The 12,035-nt window shown below is 39.8% G+C and overlaps 1 protein-coding gene across 4 annotated transcripts in view; it reads left to right on the forward strand.

The window, feature by feature from the left end:
• ctif (CBP80/20-dependent translation initiation factor) overlaps positions 1–12,035 on the forward strand; it is a 62,215-nt gene that overhangs the window by 18,945 nt on the left and 31,235 nt on the right. For all 4 annotated transcript variants that reach the window (XM_085463915.1, XM_085463913.1, XM_085463912.1 and 1 more), the window contains exons 6-7: positions 176–280; positions 412–490. In XM_085463915.1, the coding sequence (XP_085320041.1) occupies positions 176–280; positions 412–490 (184 nt within the window). The remainder of the gene's footprint in view (positions 1–175; positions 281–411; positions 491–12,035) is intronic.

Here is a 12,035-nt window from a genome sequence, read left to right on the forward strand (position 1 = left end):
CCCACATCATTTTTAAAATGAGTTTTTGCAACTTTGTAGCAGTTTTCATGCAAGTGATCCAAATAAAGTCCAGATTATCCCACACAAGACCTGCTAAAGATCTGCATTTCCCCTCATATGCACTTATGCAGAGACTCTCCATGACTCTAACTGTTACTTTGTCTCCTCCTTGTAGAGGTGCAGGCTGGGACGTGCAGCCAGAGAAGCTGGATTTTAGCCATTTTCACAGAAAACACTTCAGAGGAACGCCAAAGCATCTGCCACACATTGACAGAGAAGGGTAAACTATACATTTATTTATGTTCAGTTATTTTGTCTCACTGGTGGAACTCAGAACAGTTTTGATTGCTCTATACCACCTTAATTTATAGCATCATACAACCTCCTGATCTCACCCTTTCTCTCTTACAGGATAATCAAAAACAAGTTTGAAGAAGATGATGGTATAGACATGAACGACATAGAAAGGTTCCTACCCCATCTTCGCTCGGTAAGTCTCTGATTTTTTTCTTGTGTGAAACTAAGCCATCCCAGTTTAGTACTGCAGTGAACAGGTGTGAGAAAGCCATTCACAGGTCACAACTTTAAGAAGCTTTAGCAATACTGTGTGATTTGCTGTTAGAGAGTGACCCCTGGTGGTTAGGTGAAGGAATAACGTGCACCAAATGGAGTTCAGAGTCAAGAGTGCTGGAGTCCGGTTTTTGATTAAATTACTATTAAACATAATTACAGGAATGATCTTTCTTGTACTAAAGGAGCAATTTGTATTGTTAATTTCTTTTTTTTTTTAAAGAAAAAAAAGGAACTTAAGGGTGCAAGATGAGTCTGTGTTATATGTATTTTCTGAGACTTGTTGATTGAAAATAAAAACTTTAGTGACATCCGCTGGTCAGATGCAGGAGTGAGCTGTAACTGTGAATAATGATGTTATATGTCCCTCTAGTGGGCAAATGTTTGCATAACATATATGCATAGATGCCCAAATGATTCACACAGAAGAGATGTGGGTTGTTGGTTTCTGAGGCAGTCGCTGTTTTAGTCAGCGTCTGATTATCTCTAACAGACTCGTGCAAAACTTAATGAGTAGGTTCACATTTTCTCCAAGTGTGTCTCAAAACAATACTTGTACCGTGATAGAAGTTATAATACTTTCTCATTTCAGTCCACAAAATACAAAAATGTATGCCTCAGTATTTCTGTGTACGTGCATTCTTTAGTTTAGTTGAAGTCCCCATGCAGTGTTTTCTCGCTTTGTAATAAGACAAAAAGGCAAATGTTGTACAAACTATACTGTCAGGTCAGTGTACAAACAACAACATAAGTTGACCCAGAGTCTTCAAGCAACTTAAAGAAGTCCAGACGCTTTTCTTTCCAAGCTCCTTAGACTACCATGACCTGGATGGCTGAGAACCTTCACAGACATATTGACCCAGAGTGTTTTCCAGATCACCAAGAACCCAATAATTTGAAAAACAAGAATGAAAAGAATGAAAATATAAATAAAATCTATGAGTGTTCAAAAGAGTCAAATAAAAGAGCAATAGAAAACATTTACAGTGAGCTGTAATAAAGCATATAATAGAGCAGAAAAATAGCGTCCTCTAGAGATTTAAGAAATTGCCAGAACCTCCGTGACACAGAGGAAAAATGCGGAGATAAAAGATTTTTTTAAAAGAACTTCTTCAATATATTACAGATATATTGTGGACTTTAAAAACAAATAGTAAAATTTTAAAATCTATTTGAAATATCACAGATAGTGATGTGCTATTTTCATTGTACTGGTTAAACATTGATCAGCTGCATTTTAAATCATCTGCAACACAGAGAGAGAGAGAGAGACAGAGGTTTGAGGTAAAGTTGCAGCAGTCCAGCTGAAATCCTTTAGCTGCTAAACTGGCTTTAACTTAGTGATTGGTTCTCAGTTGGTAAAAGCTTCGTTTAACAGCATCCTTGATTTGATCGTTAAAACTCAAATAACTCTCCATATAAACACCATGATTTTCAACTGCAGTTTGGAAGATAAGTATCTTATCTTGATGTTTGTGGAGCGTGGGATGCCAAATCAAATAATAAGTAAAGTGAAGTCATTTTGTTGAAGTGTTTGTTTTTTTTGCCTGCATAACAGTGATAGTGAATTTTGTATCTATGAACAATAGAGCAAGAGAGGTAGCGTGTACAATTTAAGTAAAAAAGGACCTAAAACGGATCCTTGAGGGATGCCGCAGTTAATGGAAGTTAGGAATGGCGAGCAGTTTGGACTCTAAAGGTGCCATCAAATAAGGAAATCCAGTTTAAAAATATTTAGTTTAGATCATTGTCTAAATGCAGTAAAGTCCAGAAGAGCCAAAATCAGCAGATAAAATGATATCATTATAAACTCTTAACAGGGCAAAATCTGCATCTTTCTTAAATTAGACTGAAATCTCTTAAACATATTAAAAGTATTCAAGTATGAAAAACTATGAAAAAACTTGAGAAAGGCAACTTTTTCTAAAATCTTGACAGGGAAAGTAACCTTATATATATTATAGGGTTATTCTGAGTTCCTGAACTATTGAGGAGGTTTAGCATCTTCTCTAAATGGGATCTAAGTGCCTCTTACTTACATTACTTGCAGTCTAAAGGGCAACAGCCGTGTTTCTGAACGTGACGTGTCTCGCATCAACAGAGTAAAAGTCATTTTGCAGCTGGAATGCTTCTCTGTATAAGGTATTGAGCATTGTGTTTTCCAACATGATTTGTGATTCATTGAGGTGACGAGAGTTCACATTAGGTCACTCCTGTCACCTTCCTCTCTTCCTCCCCTGCTTTCTGAGCCAAAATATCCTCCGTCTTTCATGGTGTTTAAGCTACAGTGTCTTCCTCTTTCCTTCCCCTCTTGGCCTTTGAGCTGAGCTGCGCCGCTCACGCAGCTTGGGCTAAGATGGATCTAGGTGAGCGATCGAGATGGCTTCCTCACTGTATCATTTCTGAGCCAAGATTGTCGTTTCCGTTCATTCAGTAAGGGCCAAAAGATAGATGGGGTCATCAGCGTTTCTGTGCTGCGATCGGGATCAGAGACGCAGAGCTGGGAATTGAGTGCCACATTTTCTGTTTTGTTTTCCCTGACATTTCTCAGCTGTTTCTGGCAATTCTCATCTTCTCCCAGTTACTCTTTCACGTTCCGATTGTGTGAATATCGAGCCCTGGCAAGCTGATCGCAAAACCATGCCCTGTGGGGTCATGCAGCTATAAAGCAAGGCCACTGATGCCCAGTTGTTTGTCATACTAACAAGGCCATTCACTGACACTCTCTTTGGTCTTGAATAGCCCTCAAGATAACAGGAAGGGTACTTAAGTCTTCCACAAGAGACCACAGTGTAAAATAAAACAAAATCAATGTAAACCTTGGTTGGAATGATAAGCACAGGGGTTTGTGTTTGAAAGTATGTACATCTTTTTGTGGCTCGTTAGATGACTAGAATTTTTGTAGTTAACTGATAACCAGCATTATTACATTAAATTACAAACTGCATACCCCACTGCGCATGGTTTTGTTACTAATAGAAAGGGAGTCGTGTTTCTTCAGTATTGTCATCGCTTTTATTGTCATGAATCTCTATTAAATAAATATATATTCTCAGCATCCTGGCTCTGTATTTATGTTTGCAGGGATCTCTCTTTTCTGCTGGTAACTTGCTGCACTTAAGCAGTGATCCTTGGTCGTAGACATGGACAGCTGAATATCCCATAGACTAGTAGTTATTCCGGTTGTACAGTACTTTTCCACTGGAAGCCTCCCTGATGAGCACGTGCATGTTGTTGCAGACAAGTCTTCCTGGTCACAATAAACTGGCAGACATGCAGACATCCTCATGGGGTATCTTGTTCACCTTCTGAGGAAAAAAGCATTTAAGCTTATGCCTTGACATGCTCACAAATAATGAAACTCTAAAAAAACATCTGTATTAGATGCCCATTCTCCTTTACGTAATATTTAGTCATCAGGGGATTTTTATTTATTTCTTTTGTCTTTGAATAGTTTCATTTTGTGCCGTTATATACGTATTTTTTCCAACATAAACATTTTTGCACCCATGGCCTTGCAGCCTGCTGACAAACCAATTTCTGACAATTCAGATTTTCATTCTAAAAACTATAATTGGCAGCATATACATTTAAAAGCTTTTCTTCAATGCAAAATTTTATTCTCATAATAAAATCTTTTAAACTTCACACTTCCTGTACACCAATCTTTACCTGATATAAGCTTCTTTTCTACTTCTACTTACTCAGTTTTGCTCGACTTGACTTGGTTTTCCGTTTGGCAGTAGTATGGGCTACCAGGTACTTTTTCAGTACCTACTTGGGTGGGGTTCAAAGCCAGTTGAGTCATGCCAAAAATGTGATGTCAACAGACAGAAGGGCACCGAGTGACATCACTGCATGAGCCATGAGAGCGACTCCTACACTAGAATCAAACCCACCATTTTTCCAACCCTGCCAATTTAGTTTGGCCAATTTTGTGTTTTCCTCAGTAAGAACTCGCTAACAGATCACAACCACACCAATCACAGTGTTGTTGATCACAGTGTTGTGTGTTTGCTAATGTGAAAACTGACTATTTTCCTGTGCTACTATGCGCATGCATGAAAAGAATGGGCTCGTAATCTGACATTGGTGATGCTGCCCAGCCAGTCACCAAGCGAGGATGCTGAAAAGTATCTGATTCCTGTCCCTGGTCGGTTGATCAGTGTGTCTTTATATATAATATCAAATATTGTGATTTGGAAGCGCACTTTTAGAGGGCATCTTCAACCAAATCTCCAAAACAAGAGAAAACTGGACTAGGGTAATGCAATATGGGGTTCTTCCTTTGCCCACACTCTACCAAAGCTGTTCTCACATACAAAAACTGGACAATGTCATGAGAATCAGGTCTAAACATAGTCTGAAGTTGTTTTTTTCTCACATGCAGCACACACAAGGTTCCACCTCCTTTGTGGAAGAAACAATTAAACCACTGATTCATAACTATTTTGGCTTAACGGGCACTTAAGAAAAAGCTGTGAGTAGACATTGCTCCTTATTATTTGTCAGTTGTTGATAGTTGTGCCATAGAAACATCACTCCTCTCAACTTCTTAGATGGTAAAATTAGCCTTGGGGGCCCACTTGGGGCTAAGATATATCAGTTTTAATTAAGAGGCAATAGAATTGCATCAAGATTAAAGGTGAAAATATAAATATGTATCACAACTTTGGTTCCCACATTCCGATCCGATTACTCCTATTATGACTCTATATATTTATCATGTGAACCCTTTGCTGCTAAACTGCCCTATTGTATAATAACTGCCTCCACGGATGGAAGGATAAATAGATAGAAAGAAATCATCAGGTATTTTTCCACTCATAATGTACTGGACTTTTCCAGAGTCATCACTTCCTGCTACTGCACGGCAGGACTACATCATCCAAAGTCCCCGTCTGCAATCCACGCTTCCTTCCAACATTCACTTCCCCTTTTTCCAGGAGCCACAATGCGCTTACAAATAGCCCTCGGACGTGGAAAACCTCTCATTTGTGCGAGGGCGTGTGAGCAACCCAGTGAGAAAGGGCTTCCTCCCTTTGCTTTAAGGTTCTGCTGCACCTCCACTGGCCTCTGTGGAATGTCATCCTGCAGTCACAATGACCTGCCTTCACGTGCAATTTCAGGTTGTAACGACAGAAGCATCCAGGGGTCAGGGAGCAAGTATTTGATTCATGTCACGTATCCAATGGATGCTGGGAAACATGAAAGGCTGTATAAAAAGAATACTTGTAATCGCCCTCACGTACAAATTCCTTCACACAAAAGCAAATAAATAAGACAGAGACAGTTAAAATAAAACAGGTATAGACAAAACATGGATGTGGCCACCGTGTCATGGACTATCATTTAATTGTTTGCCCTAAAGTATACCCTCCTTTTTCATCCTTATTGCTTGTAATGAGTACCATGTTTACCAATTGAAGATGCTCGAAACCAGCAACTGAGACCATAAACTCGTCAACAAAGTGTTTCCTGAGGTCACCGGTCAAGTGATCAGTAGGGTCATTTTCCCATTTAATGCTAACCAATCTGACTTATTCTTGCAACAACATGGCTAGCCCCCCTACTGGCCATTTGAAAGAATGCAAGCCACTTTCACATTCAGTTGACTTTTCGGACCCAGAGCCAAATTCCATACCCTAATATAGAATTTATGCAGTTGTTGTACTGTGTTGTCTTGTGACTTTTATTCTCTGTTGTTCCATATTTAATTGTGTGTAAGAAAGCAAAGTGTAAAAGTATGTGGGCGATTGTGGCTCAAGAGTTGGGAGTTCGCCTTGAAATCGGAAGGTTGCCGGTTTGAGCCCCGGCTAGGACAGTCTCGGTCGTTGTGTCCTTGGGCAAGACACTTCACCCGTTGCCTACTGGTGGTGGTCAGAGGGCCCGGTGGTGCCAGTGTCCGGCAGCCTCGCCAGTGCGCCCCAGGGTGGCTGTGGCTACAATGTAGCTTGCCATCACCAGTGTGTGAATGTGTGGATGACTGGATATGTAAAGTGCTTTGGGGTCCTTAGGGACTAGTAAAGCGCTATATAAATACAGGCCATTTATTCCTTTGGCAAAGTTTAAACATTTTCTCAGGACATGTCTACTTTTGTATGTATAGTTGTTCAACTGTTTGTTAATACAAACATTTAATCAACATGGGAGCAACTCAGTGCATTTAGGCATGTAGACACAATTGAGAGGTCCTGCCGAAGTTTAAACCGAGCCTCAGAACAGGGAAGACAGGTTATTTAAGTAAGTCTGAACATGGTGTGTTAGTTGGTCCCAGAGGGGCTGGTCTGAGTTTTTCAAAACTGCTGATTTGCTGGGATTTTCCCACGCAACCATCTCTAGTGTTTACAGAGAATAGTCTGACAAAGAGAAAATATCCAGTGACCAGCAGTTCTCTAGGCAAAAATGCCTTGTTAATGTCAGAGGTCTGACGAGAATGGCCAGACTTCGTCGGCCTGATAGGAAGGCAACAGTAACTCAAATAAACACTTGTTAAAATCAAGACATGCAGAAGAGCATTGCTGAATGCACAAAATGTCAAACCTTGAAGCAAATGGGCAACAGCAGTAGAAGATCACCCCGCAGGAGACTCTTGTCAGCTAAGAACAGAAACTGAGGCTACAGTTCACACAGGCTCACCAAAATTGGACAATAAATGGATCCATATTCCCTCATATCAACCGTTGAGGCTGGTGGTGGCAGTGTAATTGTTTGGGCAATGCTTTTCTTCTTCTTTTTTCCTTGTAGCACTTGAGCACTGTTTTAATGACACAGACTGGCCGAGTATTATTACTGAACGTGTCCACGTCTTTATGACCACTGTGTGCCCATCTTCTGATGGCCGCTTCCACCAGTTTAATGCATCATGTCACAAAGCTCAGATACTCAAACTGGTTTCTTGACCATGTTGAGGAGTTCACACTACTTAAAAGGCCTCATGTCAATATTTACCAGCATCTCTGAGAAACCTTGTTGAGCCTGTGCCATGAAGAATTAAGTTCTGAAGGCAAAAGCGGTTCAACCTGATACTAGCAAGTAGGGTATCCAATGAGTATATACTGTACTGTATTGTACAGCAGTGGGTTCACATGATAAATATGTGGTGTCATGTTTTAATATTAAGGGTTTTTTTGTGTTTGGTTCAGTAAAAAAGAAAAAAGAAAGTATTTTGCTTCTCAAAGAAAGAAACAATAAAATAAAAATAAAGGGCACCAGATAATGAGGAGAGCACTTGGGTGCAACCCGGGAGAAAAGGAGAGTGCAGCTAGTCACTGAGAAGACATCCGGTCTCTGGTCTGTGAACAAAGCCGTCCAAACGGAGAACAAAGCAGGAATCTGGAGCTGGGATATTACAGACTGGTTGGCCCCTCAGTGTGGAAGTGTACGTGCCGCAGAGCAGGACTCCGGTTATAGAATGACACTGGGGGCGGGGTGGGTTTCTTTGGTGGTCTGTGTGTCAGCTGTCAATTTGTCTGAGACGTGCAGGTCATACGCACTCATTTGCTGTTCTTTCCTGTAGTTTTAACTTAAGCTAACCTTAAACCTGTCTCCTTCATGGCATTTTTACTATCTGTTACCTCTTCTCGCTTTGTTTCCTCCAGTTTGCCTTTTCCTACTTATGACCACTACCCTTATGCTCTGCCTCCACCCTCCTTATGGTGTCCTTCACTCGTCCCCTCCATCCTTCAAATCTTGGTAGGCAGCAGAACAATATCCATAGGGTCATGGTGACCGGCAGCCCCCCTTCACGTGGTTACTTCCTGCTATTGTCTCTGGTCCTACTACCGATTGGCTCCTACACTCTATTAACCGCACACATACTGGATTAATCATCATTGTACTCTGTTCTGCTCTGGGCTCTGGCTTGGGAGAAAGACTGGAGCCATGCTTACACGCATGCATGAAAGCACAATACCATGGGAAATGTATGACCACTCACACAGAGGTATTCAATACGTCACCAGTGACTTGACCTGTTTTATCACATATGAGTGGCAGAAAGAATATGGAGTGGTGTATGTAAAAGCATAAAATATATCGTAGTGGAACGCCAAAAATTAATTGGTTCATTGATTTTAATCCCTTTTAATCAAATTTTATGGTCTTTTTTTTAAAGAAACGGTGTAGCACACTCTCCATGAGTTTAGGTTTTTGTCACAGTAATTATTCCTACTCTTCATAGAGACCTTTCTCCGAGAAGTAATTTGACAGGAATTCCCAAAGCTTCACAAGTGTACTTAGTACAGTCTTCACTGAATATGTTTGCTTGTTGAACTTTAGAAGATGCATACTTTCTTGTAGACACTTAGTTAGGCTGATATGTCAGTCAATATTAGCTATTTGCCAATCTATTAGTATAAACATTTATAATTGCTAATAAATAAAACTTTAAAATTTCAAGTTTAGAAGGGGGAAATGCACTTTATCCATGTTTTGAATGTTGAGCTTGCATAGTTTATCCACCAGAGGGCAGTCTGCAAAGTATTTAGGTCATTAACATACCTGCGGACTAGCTGAGCCAATCAGAGTCAGGCAGAGTGTAAATAAATAATCCAGTCCAATAAGGACTCATGTAACAAATGGTAGAGAAATCTGTTTGTGTTTGAAAGAAAAAAATATACAACTTGATGTATCAGATTCTTAATTATTAACTATTGTTATCAGTATGGGCCGTAAAAATTAGTTGGGCTCTAGTATAAAGAGAATTGCCAAAGTTTTAATGATTTGTGTGTGTGTGTGTGTGTGTGTGTGTGTGTGTGTGTGTGTGTGTGTGTGTGTGTGTGTGTGTGTGTGTGTGTTTGTCGAAGCAATACTATAATACTTACATTGCCACGCACCTTTAGTTTCTCGTGATTAACGCATTATGTCTTTTTTTGGACGCACCTACCCCCTCGGCAGCTGCTCACAATAGGCTCTGATGATTCAAGCGTGTCAGTATGTGTAGTAATCTTTGCAATTGAGCTCACAATCATCAGACATGTGGCTCTTTTGACAGCTTGCTGTTTTACGTCAGAATTTTTTGTCCTACTGTGGTCCTCTGAGAAATAGGCTCAGCCAATTAGCGGTAACGTGGCCTTTAAAGGTTTCCTCGGGGTAAGTCTAGGGAGAGCTTTCATCTAATGCTTGTTACTTTCAGATCATCCTGGATAAACGCAGACACCAACCATATTCTTATACACAGCAGAAGTCCACTCATAAAGGCAGTGTTGTTTTAAGACAGACTTAAAAATGCCATACCTGCACTTTAATCATAATAAATTGCATTCCTGTGCGCTTATTCCTAAGGAATGAGGTAATCTTAAGTTTGTGATTACGGATTGTAAAGTTTCACTGTAAGAAGCAGCAAAATGTCTTCATAAAAATGTATATATGCTATTTGCAGGTCTTTATAAATATACTAAAAGAAACATCACACAGACACACACACAGAGTATTGGGATGTAGATAGAACATATGATTGAAGCCTTTTTTCATTATTCTGAGAGCTGCCAAGAGCACAGCTATATGCACTTAAAACCCGCTGCAGCAGCAGTTAATTTCTATAGGGTACTACAGTTTTTCTCCCTTTTTCAGTCTCCGACACTTTGATCCTGCAGTGTTCTCCATATCCTCCAGTAGCAAGACCCCTGAGTTCTTTGATGTACCTGTCTCAGCATCTGTGGCGCTGGCCTCTGATCACTTATTAAATGAGACATGAATGTCAGGACCTCACATCTTTGCCTCTTATCACAGATCATCCTGTATACACGACCGTGGCAGCTCTAAATCTCCTCTGTCTGTACTGTTAGCATGCATCAGCTACAGACTAAGTTACATGAAAGGCAATGCGTATCATGAAACATGAAGGAAATCCTGTACTAGAGGGGTTTTATAGATTCTGAATACTAGCGTGACAAGATGGTCCGATAAAAAAGATCCAGGATCAGCATGTTACTGCTAATTTATCTCTTCCTGCTACTTAAATCTAATGGTAGAAATGCCATCTTTCATCATATAAAGTTAGTAAGTTAAAGTAATAAGAGTGCTAATAGTTTGCTTTTCGTGAATAATTTATAAAATGAAATCACTTAGTGCTGTAAAAGTCACACTGTGTGTAAAATTTCATATAGTACTGTGCAAAAGTCACCCTATATTTCTTTATACTTACATATGTTTCAGTAAATCCTAATTTTCCTATGAAAGGATACATGGAAATACAGTAAATAGGACAAAACTGTTTGTACAGTTTTAGCTAACTTGAAAGTCAAAATTTGGTATGGCCTCCTTTATTCTTCAAAGCTCTTCTTTGGATGTTGGCTGCCTTTTGTTCCTTTTGTCAAGGTGATCCCACACTGCTTAATATTGTTGAGGTCTGGGCTCTGGGGAGGCCAATCCTGGTGTGCTTTTACCAATGTTTGGGATAATTGTCATAATACTTACTGTAATTTTCTTGGTGAACTCCATCTTTTGATGAGATCCCCAACATCACTGCCTGAAACACAACCCCAAGTTGGATACATGACTCCATCAGCATAGCTGCTGATTCTCAGTCCAGTTCTTGTTTCTCTTTCTTAACAATGGCTTCTGGACAGCCACCCTTCCACTGAGACCATTTCTGTTGAGGCTTTGGCAAACAGTAGATGGATGAACTGAAGAGCCAGATGCATCTCTCGGTTCTCCTATTTCTTAAGCATATGACTCAGATAATGTTCATCTGATGTAGTTTTTAAGCCTGCTAGTAACAAAGTTAAACAAAGAAACTGTTTAAAATCTACCCCCCACCCCACAAAAGACAAAAGACAAAAACTTCCAACTCTAATTTCCTTACAGACACAGAAAGGAGCGTTATTTGTTTGGTTTGGCCTGTGAATGAAACGTTGAGGAACGTTTTTGTATTTTCATTTTACGTGCCTGCTGTCTTGTATTGACAGCGGCTTTTGCTCTCAACAACCTGTCCTGTAATGCCACCCTTGGGTCAGCTTTAAATTTATTGCTTTTGGCTGAAAGCCCTTGCAACATAAATAAACTAAGAGAAACAATGGAGCGACTCAATAAGCATCATACCAGAATTGTTACAAAGCAGAAGGGAAAGGAAGACATGCATTTCATTTTCTATGCTATAGCAGACAAAGTTCTATAATCTTTATTCTCCATTTCCATTCTCCACATTTCCACCCTGTTAACATTTCTCATTTCCTTACTTTCCTTCCTTGCAACTTATACTCCTTCCATACTCATAATTGTTATGAATGGATCAACAATGGCATTTGACCTGGTACGTGACTGTTTAGGCAACTCTTTAGAAAAACTGAATCCTCTCAAATGCTACTAAGTATTAGTGGGGCCAGACCAGTGAAACTGCATGATAAATGTGTGAAATTGGAGATTCTGACATTTTTATATAGCAGACAGTTTAAAAACAGACACTTTTCTGTCATTTAATTATTTATCTGTTACTTAATTACTTTTGTGTAGTATAAGGAGAG

The sequence above is a fragment of the Copadichromis virginalis genome, linkage group LG7 (assembly GCF_057382275.1).
Source record: "Copadichromis virginalis isolate Kocher_CV1m ecotype Utaka linkage group LG7, C_Virginalis_male_GT1.1, whole genome shotgun sequence".
NCBI classification, from domain to species: domain Eukaryota; kingdom Metazoa; phylum Chordata; class Actinopteri; order Cichliformes; family Cichlidae; genus Copadichromis; species Copadichromis virginalis.